Source organism: Delphinus delphis, chromosome 21, assembly GCF_949987515.2.
Source record: "Delphinus delphis chromosome 21, mDelDel1.2, whole genome shotgun sequence".
Lineage (NCBI taxonomy): Eukaryota > Metazoa > Chordata > Mammalia > Artiodactyla > Delphinidae > Delphinus > Delphinus delphis.
In genome coordinates, this window is record NC_082703.1 from 2,141,243 (window position 1) to 2,157,110 (window position 15,868).

The following is a 15,868-nucleotide window of genomic DNA, read 5'->3' on the forward strand; positions in this document are numbered from 1 at the left end:
CTCAAGTTGCTCATTGTTGAAAAACTACGTAAATTGAGCTGTGATGCTTCCTAGGAAAGGAAGAGAGCCCCACTGTCATGATCTAACTTCCATCTTAGAAGTTGGAAAAAGATAATCTGTCAAACCCAAGCCAAGTAGAAAATGGGGACTAATAAAGACAAGAGCAGAAACTAATGAAATAGAAAAAAAAAATAGAGGAAATTAATAAAGCAAAAAGTAGGTTTTCTGAAAAAAAATAATGAAATTGATGAACCCCTAACAAGATGGACCAGGAAGGTAGTAAATACAAATAACCAATATCAGGAATGGAAGAGGGAATGTCACTCCAGATCATGCTGAAACCAGAAGGACAGTAAGAGAATAGGTTGTGAATAACTTTATGCCAATAAATTTAACAATTTAGGTGAAATGGAAAGAATTCCTTGAAAAACACAACTTACCAAAACAGACACAAAATGAAATAGAAAATCTGAATGTTTTATATCTATCAAAGAAATTAAATTTTGTTGTCAAAAACTTTCCCACAAAGAAAACTCCAGGCCCGTTTGGCTTCACTGTGAATCTTGTCAAGCATTTAGTAAGAAATAACTCCAATCCTGTACACACTTTTGGAGAAAACAGAGAAAGAGGGAACACTTACCAATTCAGTTTTTAAGACAAACATAACCCTGATAGCAAAACCAAACAAGAGAAGAACATTAAAGGCCAGTGTCTATCATGATCTTAGATGCCAAAATTCTTAAGAAAATATAAGCAAATACAGCAATATATAAGAAAGATAATACATAATGGGCAAGTATGCCGGAAATGCAAAGGTGGTTTAACACAGGAAAACCAGTCACTGCAGTTCACCACATTAGCAGATTAAAGGAGAAAAATCATAAGATTATCTTAATAGATGCAGACAGAATTCAATTATGTCTGCATTTATCATTCATGATTTTTTTAAAATCTTAGTAAACTAGAGATAGGAGGAAACTTCCTCAGCATCATTCTTAACTATGAAATATTGAATGCTTTCCCCAAGACCAGCAGCAGTACAGGGGTATCTGCTGTCAGCACCTCAATTCAACATCCTGGAGATTCTAGCAAACACAATAAGCAAGAAAAAGAAAGGTTGAAAAAGAACCGTTTTTATTCACAGCTACATATTTGGCTACGTAGAAGAGTCAAGGAATCTCCAAATAGAATAACATCAAACCCCATAAAATACTTAGGGATAAATTTAATGAAAGATATGCAAAATTATGTTTGTAGGTTAGAAGACTCAATATTGTTAGGATACCAGTTCTCCCCAAATGTCTTTATAGATTCAGTGCAATCCCAGTCAAAATCCCAGCAGACTTTTTTTTTAACAGAAGTTGACAAACTGATTCTAAAATTTATATGGAAATACTACAACAGTTTTGAAAAAGACTAACAAAATGACAAGTGACCCTACCTGATAGCAGGGTTTAATATAAAGCTACAGTTATCCAGACAGTATTGGCACAAGGTTGGAGAATACAGAAATGGACCCACATAAGTATGGTCAAATGATTTTCCATGAAGACGCCAAAGTAATTCAATGGAGAAAGGAAAGCCTTTTCAACAAATGGTGCTGGAACAAAGGGATCTTCATGTAGAGGAAAAAAAGATCCTCACCTCCTACCTCACATTTTTCCCAAAAATTAATTTGAGCTGGAGCAGAGAGACTAAATGGAGAAGCTAAATGATAACATTTTTTTAGAAGAAAATTTCTTTGAGACTGGTAGTAGGTTCCTTAGGACACTAAAAGCTTTCTAGAAGACAAAAGCATGACAGTTTTGATACTTATTGGGAGTTCATTATACTATTCTGTTTACTTTTTATATGTTTGGGATTTTCTACAACAAAAGGCTGAAAAAACTAGACATAGCCCAGACCCCTTCAAAAATTAATATCTCTGTGGAACAGAAACAGATCAGGTGGGTAAGACTTGACCTAGCAGACATCAAGACTGATTTTAAAGTGTAGCATTGGCGTAGAGATTGACCCCAGGAACAGAATAGAGAACGAAGAAACTGGAAGCATTACAGTTCAGGGGAGGAAGAATGAATTTATCCTGTAAGTGGTACTGTTACAGTTGATTATCCAAATAGAAAAATGACAGAAAAGAGATTCCTCCTTCATACTACACAAGAACCCTTTAAATTTTAAGATTTAAATATTAAAACTAAAACTTTTAAACTTTTAGAGGAAAATACAGAAGACGATCCTTGTTGCTTTCTAGTTAGAGAAGGATTTAGGCTACAAAGAGCACACGACATAAAAGATTAGTGAATTTGATCACGTTAAAATCAAAATACCAACAAAAGATATTATGATCAAAGTGAAAAGCTATAGACTATAAGAAAATTGTCCAGCACAATTTATATATTTATATACTTATATATTCAACAAAAAATTAGTATCCAGAATGTTGAAAGAGCTCCTGTAAGAAACAAATAACCAATCCCCCATAGAAAAATAGGCAAAAAATATGAACAACAGATTCACAGAAGCCAAATGGCCAAAAACTACTTGGAAAGATTCTCCACCTATTATTAATACAGGAAATTCAGATTAAAACAATAAGCTATCATTTTACATCAGGATGCAGAGAGTAAAGGGTGGCCGTATTGACCATCAGGACGTGAAGATACGCATCGCCCACGTGCTTCTGGAAGGTGCATAGATTCATATGGTCACTTTGGAGAGCAGTTTAGCAGTACCAAGTTGCATATCTCACTACCTGGTTATGTGCCCCTTCCAGGTATAGACTTTAGATCAGTGATCTCCAAATTTGGGCCCTCACCTACTAGGTCATGAATTGCCCATAGAAATTTTCTTTTTTAATGAGATAGACTGTAACAGTATTATTAAAATGAATGTATCTCCACTAAAAAGGGTAAATTTTATTTCATGAACCTTTTGTTTTAGACACGCAGTTGACCCTTGAACAATGCAGGAGTTAACCCAGGGGCTCAGACCCACCCCTCCCCGCAACGGTCGAAAATCTGGGTACTGCTCTCTGCCTCAAAAACAGGAACTGACCAGTGACTCAGCCTAGGGCAGGAAGCTGGAACAGTTTGGATAAAATCAGGGCTCAAACCGCAATTCTTTTGATTCCACATGTTGTGATCTCTAATCCAATACAAACTTTTCCCCACAGTTAGTTCATTTAGAGATCTGTAAGATGAAAATGCAGACACTGTATTTACTGAGAAATCCATGTATAAATGGACCCGTGCAGTTCAGACCCGTGTTGCTCAGAAGCCAGCTGTATGAACATGCGTAAGTGTGTGTGCACAGGGTTGCCACGTGAAAAGCATATTTATTTCTTGCAACTTCTTGCCTCTGGGGTAGAGAGGATTTAGGATAGAAAGAGCACACAGCATAAAGGAAAGGACTATGGTCTTGGTTTGAAAAACAACCATTGCTTAAAGTTTTTTCCACAAGTGCACAAGAAAATATATATAAGAATGTTTATTTCAGCATTGTTGGTAATAGTGAAAAATTGGAATACTCAGTGTTTACCATAAAAGAATGGATAAATCAGGTGTGGTCAGTGTAACCAACAGAACACTACGTAACACAGAAAACCAATGAGCTAGAGCCACAGATATTAGTACCAAAAACAATCTGCAGAAAGATACGTACGCTATGACACCATTTATATAGTAGACTGAAAACACACGAGACGTTTCTCTGCAGTGCGTGAATATAGATTCCTGTGTTAAAAGCAGGCAGTGTGCACAGGAATGATGAACCCCCGTTCAGAATAGCAGTCTTCTCTCAGGAGGGAGGCAGGAGTGGCGTCAGAAGGGAAGTGAGCTTGCGATGCTTTATATTAAAATCTAAAACTAAAGCAGATGTCAGCATTTTATACAGCTGAGTGGTGAGCACTCTGCTGTTTGTAATAATCTCTGTCATTTTCTATGTATTTGAAATGTTTCATAATAATAAGTATTTAAGCAACTTTAGAAATTTAGATTGAGAAATGAAATCCAGAGACGATTGAAAAACCAGTTTCACCTTCACTAAATGTAATTGTGGTTTAACTGTGTTGAGACCATGTGATTGTTGCTTATCCTTTTCCTTTTAAGGAAAGCACTTTAAACATTTGCTTCTCAAAGCTCTTTTCTTTGCTACTAACAGATATATTGTGGACTTTTCTTAGGTTCAGATCTGAAGCTGCTGCCTTGTACCAGCAAGGCTATCATGCCCTATTGCCTGCATTTAATGTTAGCTTGTTTTAAGGTAAGCTTCACGTTGATTAGTGTAAAGGAAATTAATCTGCAGGATTGTTCTGATGACCTGGAATGACTTGAATTGAGAGCCTTAGGCACAAATGTTAGTTTAGTCCTTTGAAAACAGGGTGGTGTAGTGAGGAAAGCACATGGGCAAGGAATTAACAAATATTTATTAAATATCGACTGCACTAGGCAAAGATGAGTAGGAAATAATCCCCATCCTCGAGAGGTTTATGGGTAACAGTGGGGCAGATAATTTACAGGTAATAGTGGGGTGGATACACAAATAACCTTGCCTGTGGTAGCGTCCAGTAAATATTTTATGAATTAGCCTACGAGTCAGGATATATTAGCTACAGAAGAAGGGAGCACAAGTGCTGTTGGGCTTATGGAGGGATGTGAGTTCATTATCACAGGGATAGGGCATGAGGCTGGGCACGTGCAGAGGCCCAGCAGAGTCAGGAAAGCCTAAGGACCGGGCTGGGGGAGCGGAGGCCTGGGGTGGACAGGCTGAATTGTCTACGAAGGCTCAAGCGGGCAGCAGTGTCGGGTCTCCCCTTCAGGGCGGTAATTCCCAAACCTGACTCTTTTTTTTTTTTTTTTTGAATGGCTGTGTCCACTTTATTGATGTGTACCACAACGTATTTAGTCTTTCTCCTGGTGATGGACATTTAAGTTATTCATCTCGTCCTATCCCCGCCCCCCTTTTTTTTTTTTAACATCTTTATTGGGAGGGTGGGAGGGAGGGAGACGCAAGAGGGAAGAGATATGGGAACATGTGTATATGTATAACTGATTCACTTTGTTATAAAGCAGAAACTAACACACCATTGTAAAGCAGTTATACCCCAAACCTGACTCTTGATCTGAAGCATTGAGCGGCAGAAACAATTTGAAGTGACTTCAGGCACAGCTGCCGGTTTAGAACCAGAAGCCCTTTGACAGCTTCTCACTTCACACCCCTGCGTCCTCCTTCCCGTGGCTCCCGCCGGCCTTTCTCCCCAGTCCCACAGTCTCCTCAGACCCCTCTGTCTAAGGGGGCCTCTCACCCGCCCTCCATCCCCCCCCCCGGCCCCTTAAAAGAAGTCCCCAAATTCTCTGTTGCCCAGACCGCTCACCTTCCTCGCACCCTCATCCCCGCGTTCAGAGCCTCGGGCCCACCCTGCATGTCCCACTCCCGCCAGGATGCTCACGAGGGTGCCGGGGAGCCGGGTTCTGTGGTGGGGCCCCTCCTCGCCGGCAGCGGTGACATTTGCCAGGCAGGCTTGACTTCTGCTATCCCTTCTGACTAGTGACCGTAGTCACGCACTTCCCTGCAACAGTGTTTTGGGGGAGGTGGTATCGGGCATGTGTGAGATCGCCCCGTGACTCCCTCCCCTCTGTCCTGCAGCTGAGAGCCTTCACAGACAGCAGAGACGACCTGGCGCTGGGGCACGTGATCGTGCTGCTTCAGCAGGAGTGGCCGCGGGGAGAGACCCTTTTCTTGAAAGCCGTCAATAAGATTTGCCAGCAAGGAAACTTCCAATATGAGAATTTTTTCAATTATGTTACAAGTATCCTTTTTCTTGTTTGAGCAGAAGAAATGCTTGGTACAAAAATGAACGAACCATTTGGGGTAGAAATAATGCTTTTGGTGATTTGGGGGAAAAGGAGAAGGAATGGTGACTTAAAATGGGATTGTGGCAGCTGGTTTTGTGAAAGTCATGAATGGCTTCAAAGAGGAATCAGGAACGTGGACAGCCCTGTTGCATTTTCCACTTCAAGTGGCTTCTTAGGAAGGTACCCAGGGTGCCTGAAGTAAGAGCCTGCAGGCTCCCTGCAGGCCCAGGGTAACTGCTGGGGCCATAGACTGTGATTCTCTGTTGGCCTTCCTCTGGGAACAGGGCCCCTGGGGTCTGGGGTTACAACAGCAGCTGGTGGCCCGTGGGGCACCCGCCAGAGAATCTCCTCCACCCAGCACTGGCTTTCGTGTGGGGGAGCATTGTATTTCATACTGTTGGTTAGGGAAAGGTCTGCTTCTCTTAATACATTACTTTTGAGTTGCAAGGCGTCTGACATCCCTCTCCAGGTACCTAGATCAGCATTTCTTAACCTTTGGGCCAGGGGGAGGGGGGCGGTGTGTATAGCACCTCTACCGCCTCTTTCTTACTAAGAAAACAGAAGATTCTGCTCTTGGGACCCTATAGGCTCTGCTCAGTCAGCTACCTGAGGAACATGTTTCTCTTTGTGAGGGCGTTGGGCTGGCATAGGAACCGCTGGGTCTGGACTCAGGCAGCGCTGGGTTGTTGGTGCGGTCACCGTGGGCAGGTCTCTCAGTGGCTGCGAGCCAGTCTGCTCCTCCAGGAGAGCAGGGCTCCATGATTTCTCACGTGGTTCCCTGAATCTGGCCTCAGATATCGACATGCTGGAGGAGTTCGCCTACCTGAGAACTCAGGAAGGTGGGAAGATCCATCTGGAACTCCTGCCCAATCAAGGGATGCTGATCAAGTAAGGGCACCGCCTCCTGCCCTCCGTGCTGAGCGCCCGCCTTCGTGTGCTCGTGGGAAACGTTTGTAAATGTCCGTGGCTTGCACACAGTCATTAGAAAGGAATACAAACCTGGTCTCTGTTTTGGAGAGTAGATTTGATTCCGGGAATCCTTTTGAAAGACTTGGCATTTCCTTAACTACATTTCTGATAGAACATTGTTTAAATTGGGGTAGTTCTGTCACTTTTGATACTTACTTCACTAGACAAAAGTCTTACTCATGGTATCTTTTCTGTTCCAAAACTTACAGACTGATCCTATAATTTCTGATTAGAAGTAGGGTGCTTTTAATTAAGAAAAGCCATGCTTAACTAAAGTTGAGCTGGACTGGGAAAAACTGCAGACCTAACTTCCACACTGTACTTGGGCCTCAGTGTTGACTGAAGCCCTGCTGAGCACCTGCCCGCTCAGCGGGGTGGGGTTTGGTCTTGGCACTCCCCACTCCTGGATGAAATCAGTGACCATTTATGATTTTTAAATGCCCTTGCTTCTGCCCTTCAGTCCTCATTGCAGTTTGGACAGTACATCCTCTGTGCTGCAGACGCCTCGCGTAGTGTGATGTCCATACCTCCTCCTCTGCGTCCTGCACGTTCAGCGTGTGTGGGTCAGGATCAGAGTCACTGCAGGAGACCGAACCCCGAGTGAGAAGAAAGTGTTGCTGAGGCTGACAGATTCTCCTTTTTCCCTCACTTGTGAAAGGGAGTTTTCAGCGCAAAGCCAAAATCCGCATCTCGTGCTGTCTTTGGGGAGTGTTGTCGAGAGGGAAGTAAGAAGTGTCCCTCTGGACTCCCGTAGCCTCGGGGCTGGGGCATCCAGGCAGCACGGTGTCCTGTCGGGAATGGGAAGGTGGGGTGCTTGTCCTTCACCTTGCAAACGTTACTAAAGATTCTGAGCATTTGACATGAAAGCGCAAGACCTTTATACGTTAGCTGGCTCAGGCAAGGGGACCAGACATGCTCATCTTCTCACTCTGGTAGCTCCCCTAGAACGTGGGGAAAATAATTGCGTGATTCAAAATATTCGTCACCATGCTTGAGAGTAAAGATGGCTTTTTGACACGGAAGCCTAGGTAACCCCTTTTACGTTGTAATTTGCAGGTTTTGAGGCTGGACACACAAACATACCTTTAATAGCTTTTTCTTTAATTCCCATTAATGCTCACCATACAAATTGTCATAATACGGAGACAACCTCAGTAGAATCAACTCCGTTTACTTAGATTAAACCTGAGTTTAATAATCCTCACACTAGATAATGCTTAGCTGTGAATGTGAGAGAAGAGGCTGTCAGAAAATCAGCGGTGAGTCTCAGACTTCATTCTACTGAACCTGTCTTCTCCAGCCAGTCTTATTGAGCTGCACAGCGACACGGGAACATGCAGACAAGCCCTCGGACGAGTAGTGAAGGCGAGGGCTGTTGGGCACGCAGACGGTGTCCTTAGTTAAAGAAACCCTTAATTTCTTCTAACTCCCTGTAGAAGACCATTAAGTCTCTTAGGAAACCTGCTGCCCCGTCAGTTTGGAAGCAGGACTAGGGGCTGTTGCTTAGTGAGCTGACAGTGTGAGTCCCAGGGTTCATTTGAAACCTGCCTTCCAAATTTCTGACGAGAAGCTACCGTGGAGAAGCGGGCCGCCTGAGACAGTTGAGGTATGGTCGGGATCTTGAGTAAAACTGTCACATTCCTTTTCCCTTTGGGTCGCAAACAAATTGTCTGAAGCCATTGTGGACCTTTTGGGGGGCCCTCCAGCCGAGCGCAGAGATGCAGGGAGCAGAGTCCAGCCTTCCCTCAGGTGAGGCTGTGAGTCTGTCCTGGTTGTGGCGTCTGGGCTGCAGCAGGTATGGTACCAGCGCCGAGGGCACGGGGGCCTGACTGGCAGGAGGGACGAGCTCTGATTCTTACCTACACGTGCTGCTCTCATGTATTTTGAAGTAGAGAAATGCTTCTGTGCTGATGCTTGCAGTACCCTGGGTGACACAGAAACCCATGTCCTGTGTGTGCCCCGAACTGGGTGCGTGATGACGTTCTCAGAGGTGATCACCCGGCTAATGTACTCATTTCTGTTGTTACAGAATCCCACAAAGCCATGGCCCAGACTCTTGTTTTCCCCCATCTGTTCCTTTTCTCAATACTTTTTGAAATTTAAACTCAACCTTTCTTTATCAAAAACATTGCCAGCCTCTCCAGTCCTCTTGAAAGGGCCTCTTCAGTCTGGGGCTTCAGTCCCATCAAAGATGGTTCTAAAAAGTCACGGGTGTCTTTCTGGGATCGGCATGGACGTGGCAAGCGTGGAGAGCAAAGGCGCTGGATTTGAGATTCTCTCCACGGCCGTTCCATGGCATCTCCCCGTCCTCTCCCCTGGCTCTTGCTTTTCATGCCAGATCTCAGCGGGCTGAGCCGGGGACCGGCAGCCGAGAGGCCTGTGGACCCATGTGGGCCACAGCCGTGCAGCGGGGGGGCTGGTAGCCTCTGTCCTCCCGAAACAGCTGCTCGAGGCCTGAGGCTGGCGGTTCTGTGCAGCCTGCCCCCCGTCTCATGCGTTTTCTCTGGAGTGTTGTTTTTAAGTGCAGGCTGAGTCGGTGTGGGTGTTTGAATGCCGCTGTTTGCTGTTTTTTAAAGGCCTTCTAGCCCTCCCATGGGGTTACTGCAGCAGGAATTCTTACCTGTGCTTCAGCCCAGCATACAGACTGCTGACAGGTACCAAGTGGACACACCTGCTCATAGTGTACTGTTTGTCGACATGTTTTACTGCCCATGGTTTTCAGCTCTTTGTTCCTCAGTGCTCTTTTTCATGCTTTATTTAATTTTTTAATTTGTTCTGCATTCCTTGGCAAACCATCTGGTTGTAATATTGTAACATTTCTTATTTTTTTCCATAAGTTGCCAGTGTTTTTGTGTTCAATTTAAAAATCATTATGGATCTGGAAATAAGTGAACGTTATATAAAACTGTGTAAGACTAAGTACACATTAGATTAGGCACTAAATTATGATTCTCTTTTGGTAAAACATAAGGCATTCGGTCCTAAATATTTAAGGATGCTGAAACTTACTCTAAGTAAATTTTTATTCTCAGATTTTCGTATTAGTGTTGAGGTCTTGGTCTAAATGGGCATAAGCACAGTATCTTCCTGCCACTGGTACTGTTTTTTCTGACCTTACCTGTCCGGATTGAAAATATTTGGTAGGCTAGAATGCTGCATTTACTAGTTGACTTATCCTGGTCTTAAACCACAAAAGCTAATTCGTCCTCTTCTTCATCCAAACTTGCCAGAGCAATAAAGACTCTGATAGAAATACAATTGGGTTGTACCACTCTTCATATGTGGAAACACCTTTGGCCCGTGACCAGCAGGACACAGCATTTTATTACATTTTTACTAGTATTAAGGGGAGCGTGTGCTTGGAGCCATCCATGCCCTTTAGCTCAGTGTCTGCAAATACCAGCGTCTTTCAGTGGGTCAGAGGGAGGGCTCCCATTTGGGGTTGCAGTCTGGGTCCCCTGAGAGCAGTATCTCAGGGCAGCATAAAGGGGCTGCATGAGCTCCCAGCGGGGCTCACTGACACTGTACTTACTACTGAGTCACCAGCCAGACCTGATTAGAGATGTCCACAGAGAACTGGCTGTGCTGTCTCAGTGTGTGGTTCTATAAACTGTCCATGGGCGTTGTAGGGTGTCCTGTAATATCTTGCCCTTCTAACAAAGCCTGTTTTGGTTTTCTTTTTCCTTCTATTACATTGCAACTTTCTGACTTCTGTTGTACTTATTTTATATAATTCAAGTTTTAAAAACAGCAACATTTTAGAGTGGTTTCAACAGTTTAATCTTGGCCAGTACCTAAAAATCTAATTTTAAACCCCCATGACTGTGTCTTAGGGAAGTTAGGCAGTGGGAGTGGAGGATGGAGGTGGCTTCTGTTCGTCTAAATCTACCAAATTACTAACTGGTAGTTAAAACGCCTTTCCTTTTGATTGAACCCATTGAATTTTGCTAGGTTTTTCTTTTGCTTCCTTCATTTTGGTGTTTGGAGTTTCCTGGGGTTTCCTCTGTAATTTCCTTCTCTGAAGCCCACCCTCCAGGGCGTTGTGAAGGACCCACCTGTGCTCCCGCCGGCCCAGCCCAGCCCAGCATGCAGGGCTCCCGGGCCCCAGCAGGCCCTCAGGAAGCTTTGCATCAGCGACTCTGCTGCTCTCTCCCTGCCGGTGCCGGACTCTTGTCTTGGGGCCCCAGGTCCTCCTGCTTCTTTGCAAAAAGACCTGGAGGAGCTGTCCCATCCTGGCATCACAGGGAGAGAGACACGCCTGTGGCCCGCAGCCTGACACGGGGCACCGGCCGGGGGCTGCGGCCATGGCCACGCTCGCTCAGGCATCCCCCTCCCCACTGCTGCCTCTGCGCTCAGCTGGCCTGGCTGGACCCGAACTGTGTGGCCAGGGTGGTCTGGACTCCGTCAGCCCCAAGTAACTGAACTGTGCACAAGTCACAGAGGGAAGTACAGCGTCAGGGCTGCAGAAGTTAGAAGCCAAGCAGGCAGCACCTCGCCAAACATGCGATGTTTAGAATAGCCTTTTCCTGAGTGGGGAAGACGACTCTCCGGCTTTAAGTCTTTCTGAAGAGGAACGGGCAGTGGAGGCTGTTTGGTTGGGGCTTTTTGCTTTTTTAAACTCTTCGCTAGATTTGAGGCAGCCTGTTCTCCTGCCCCAGAGTCACTGACCCGTGCTGCCGTGCTAACTGTGGTGTCTGTTTGTTTCCCTGTCGCTGCCCCAGGCACCACACGGTCACCCGGGGCATCACCAAGGGCGTGAAGGAGGACTTCCGCCTGGCCATGGAGCGCCAGGTGTCCCGCTGTGGGGAGAACTTGACGCTGGTGCTGCACAGGTTCTGCGTCAACGAGAAGATCTTGCTGCTCCAGACTCTGGCCTGACCGGCCCTCCCGCCAGAGGCAGCCCACAGCCGCGGGGCTCTGGGGAGACATAAAGCGCAGATGAGCGTTGCCGTCATCGCTCTTCAAAAGAGGAAGACCATCGGGGTTTTAACTCATTGGTTGCTTAGAAGTAGTTCCCAACAGTCCAAGAAGCTATTTCTATTTTTGTCGTATTTTGTAATTTTTGTAAAACAAAAGAACCTGTTTTGTAAATAAAATCATCCTAAATTTGTGGGGGTGGTTTTCAATTTTATTTTTAATTCTTAGAGTTTCTGAACAAGAGTGTACTTTACTTAAAAGGCATTTCCTTCCATGTTCTCAAGATTTTCTTTTCCACAGTCAGGTTTTGGTGAATATCACATATCAACATAATGCTAGACCTTTTCCTTCAGGAAGTTTTAACACCAAAATCCTTTGTGCCAGGATGAACTTGAGTGAACTTCCACTGAAGCCGCCGTGGGGGGCTGGGGTGGGGGTCCTGCCCAGTGGCCTGTGGAGGGCACCTCCCCTCCCCGTCGGCTGCTGTCACCTGGGTGCCCTGAACCAGACAGCCTAGCCTCCGGCCTGGTTCTGCCCAGCCCTTTACTTGCCACGTACCAGGGACAGATTCATGTCCCTCAAGCTTGTCATGGGAAATACAGGCACTGGCCCTTCCCTCCCAGCTGGCTGTAAAGCCAGTGACGTGACACACTTGGGATGGGGCCTCGCACTTCTAAGTACAACACTGGGGTCAGGGGTCAGGTTCATTTCTTTTGCTGTTCCTGAAATATATCAGGTAAGCATCACATGAACAGTTGTTTCTGGGGGGATGTAAGAATGAAAGAGCTAAGAAGTTGTTCAGTTACTGTTACTGGACCAGGCCCATTGGCCCAACATGCAACAAGCCAAATGCTGAGAGGCCAAGGTTTGCAGCTGAGAAAGACTTTATTCCTAAGGCAGCCAAGCGAAGAGACAGGAGAACGGGTCTCAGGTCTGCCTGCCCGAAGGCAAGGGGCTCGGGGTATGTGTGTTGTGAGCAGGGTGGTCTTGGGAGTGGGGACAGATGAGGTGTTGGGTGTTCTGTGCGGGGTCATCTGGGCTCGTGCGTCTGCACGTTCACAGTGGAGGCACCGAGCGCCATCTGAGGGTGGAGACTTCTGGCGGCAGAGGCTGTTCATGGGAACCCCCAAGGCCCAGTTTCAGGAGCAGTGGTCCCAACCGGTCCTAGCCAGCTCGCATCGGGCAGGAGCTGATTACAAGTTCCTGGGCTACGGGAGGCTGGGAGACGTGCATTTAAAGAGGAAGAAAAGGAAAATAACCAAAGTGAGCTTGCTCAGTGAAAGCAGGCCACAGGGGTTTTTAAGCTGTTCCCTTTGCTGCTGTTCTGTGAGGAGCTCGGGAACTTCCGTTAGTCACCAGTCTCTGTCAACTCTGTGGGGCATGGTTTCATTACCGTGCACAAAAATTTTAGAAATCTTTTCTATATAAGACCCTTTTATAGATTATTAAAATCGATGGGAAACTGCAACAAGAGAAGCCACCACTATGAGAAGCACGTACACCACAACGAAGAGTAGCCCCTGCTCGCCACAACCGGAGAAAGCTGCGTGCAGCAACAGAGACCCAATGCAGCAAAAAAAAAATAATTATTATTTTTTAAAAATCAGTAGGAAAGAAAAGATGGTGAGGTAGAAGGACTTTGAGCTCACCTCCTCTCATGAGCACACCAAAATCACAACTGCTGAACAACCATCAAAATAAAAGACTGGAACCTTCCAAAACCAGATGTTCTACATCCAAAGACATGACGAAACCACAACGAGACAGTAGGAGGGGTTCACTTGCAATATAATCAAATCCCATACCACCCAGGTGGGCGAACCACAAACTGGACAATAATTATATTGCAGAAGTTCTCCCACAGGGCACTTTCCTGGTGGCACAGTGGTTAGGACACCTTGCTCCCAATGCAGGGGGCCCAGGTTTGATCCCTGGTCAGGAAACCAGATCCCATATGCATGCCGCAACTAAGGGTTCATGTGCCGCAACGAAGGAGCCCGCAAGCCACAGCTAAGACCCAATGCAACCAAATAAATAAGTAAATATTTTTTTAAAATGTTCTCCCACAGGAGTGAGAGCTCTGAGTCCCACATCAAGCTCCCCAGCCTGGGGGGGGTCCAGCATTGGGAGGGGGAGCCCCCAGAGCATTTGGCTTCGAAGGCCAGTTGGGCTTGACTGTAGGAGCTCCACGGGACAGGGGGAAGCAAAGACTCCACTCTTGGCACACACAAGGTCCTGTGTGCACCAGAACTCGGGGCAAAATCAGTGACTTCACAGGAGCCTGGGCCAGACCTACCTGCTGGTCCTGGAGGTTCTCCTGGGGAGGTGGGAGGGGGCGCCTGTGGCTCTCTCTGGGGTCATGAAAACTGGTGGCGAACGTATAAGGGAGTGTTCACCTGTGTGAACTCACTAGAGGAAGACGTTTTGCTTGGCTCATTAGCACCAAGACCTGGCCCTATGCAACAGCCTATGGCTCAGTGCTGGGATGCCTCAGGCCAAGCCAACAGTGGGGGTTAAGCAGCCCCACCCATCAACAGACAGGCTGCCTAAAGATCTCCTGAGCCCACAGCTACCTCTAGACATGGCCCTGCCCACTAGAGGGCCAAGACCAAGCTCCACCCACCAGTGGGCAGGCACCAGCCCTTCCCGCCAGGAAGGCTGCACAGCTGCTAGACCAGCCTCATCCGCCAGGGGGCAGATACCAGAAGCAAGAAAACTATGATCCCAGAGTCTGCAGAACTGAGTCCACAAACGCAGATCAGAACCTACTGTGGGACCACCTGGTCCCTGGCCCTTGGGTGATGAGAGGGGAGTGTACTGCTGGGACACATAGGACATCTCCTACAGAGGGCCACCTCTCCAAGATCAAGAAAAATAACTAACCTACCACATAAATAAAAATGCTAACAAATGTAAACAAAATGAGACAGCAAAGGAATACATTCCAGATGAAGGAACAACATAAAACACCAGAAGAACAACTAAGTAACGTGGAGATAGGCAATCTACCTGAGAAAGGGTTCAGGGTAATGGTCCTAAAGATGATCCAAGAACACAGGAAAAGAATGGATGCAGAGAGTGAGAAGTTACAAGAAGTCTTTAACAAAGAGAAGATATAAAGAAGAGGCAAACAGAGTTGAAGAATACAATAACTGAAATGAAAAATACACTCGAAGGAATCAATAGAATAAATGAGGCAGAAGAACGGATCAGTAAGCTGGAGAACAGAATAGTGGAAATCACTGATGCAAAACAAAATAAAGAGAAAAGAATGAAAAGAAAAAAGGACAGTTTAAGAGACCTCTGGGACAACATCAAATGCACCAACATTCACATTATACAGGAAGGAGAAAAGAGAGGGGAAGGGCATGAAAAATATTTTAAGAGATAATAGCTGAAAACTTCCCTAACATGGGAAAGGAAACAGTCACCCAAGGCCAGGAAGCACAGAGTGTCTCATACAAGATTAACCCCAGGAGGAACATGCCAAGACACATAGTAATCAAATTGACAAAAATTAAAGACAAAGAGAAAATATTAATATTAAAAGCAACAAGGGAAAAACAACAGATAACATAAAGGGGAATCCCATAAGACTATAAGCTGATTTTTCAGCAGAAACTGCAGGCCAGAAGGGAGTAGCACACTATATTTAAAGTGATGAAATGGAAAAACCTACAACCAAGAACACTCTACCCATCAAAGCTGTCATTCAGATTCGACAGAGAAATCAAAAGCTTTACATACAAGCAAAAGCTAAAAGAATTCAGCACCATGAAGCAGCTTTACAACAGATGCTAAAGGAATTTCTTTAAGCAGGAAAGAAAAGGTCATAACAAGAAAATTATGAAATGGGAATGCTCACCAAAACATACAGTAAAGGTAGGAAGTCATCCACACACAAATATGATATCAAAACCAGCCACCGTGAGAAGAGGAGAGTACAAATGCAGGAAATGGGAATTGCATTTGAAATTAAGAGACAAGCAACTTAAAACAATCTTGTATATATATATAGACTGCTGTATCAAAACCTCATGGGAAATGCAAACCAAAAAACTACAATAGATACACAAACAAAAAAGAAAAAGCAACTCAAACACAACACTAAAGATGGTCATCAAACAACA

General features: G+C 45.4%; 1 protein-coding gene across 6 annotated transcripts in view; it reads left to right on the top strand.

Annotated features, from left to right (window-relative positions):
- The window catches only part of INTS10 (integrator complex subunit 10), a 36,946-nt gene extending 25,021 nt beyond the window's left edge, over positions 1 to 11,925 (top strand). For 4 of the 6 annotated variants that reach the window (XM_060001218.1, XM_060001219.1, XM_060001222.1 and 1 more), the window contains 5 exons: positions 4,181 to 4,260; positions 5,644 to 5,806; positions 6,647 to 6,740; positions 9,398 to 9,475; positions 11,543 to 11,925. In XM_060001218.1, coding sequence (XP_059857201.1) covers positions 4,181 to 4,260; positions 5,644 to 5,806; positions 6,647 to 6,740; positions 9,398 to 9,475; positions 11,543 to 11,699 — 572 coding nt within the window. In that variant the 3' untranslated portion in view covers positions 11,700 to 11,925. The remainder of the gene's footprint in view (positions 1 to 4,180; positions 4,261 to 5,643; positions 5,807 to 6,646; positions 6,741 to 9,397; positions 9,476 to 11,542) is intronic. The other 2 variants (XM_060001220.1, XM_060001221.1) reach the window with 1 other exon arrangement.
- Positions 11,926 to 15,868: the final 3,943 nt, after the last annotated feature.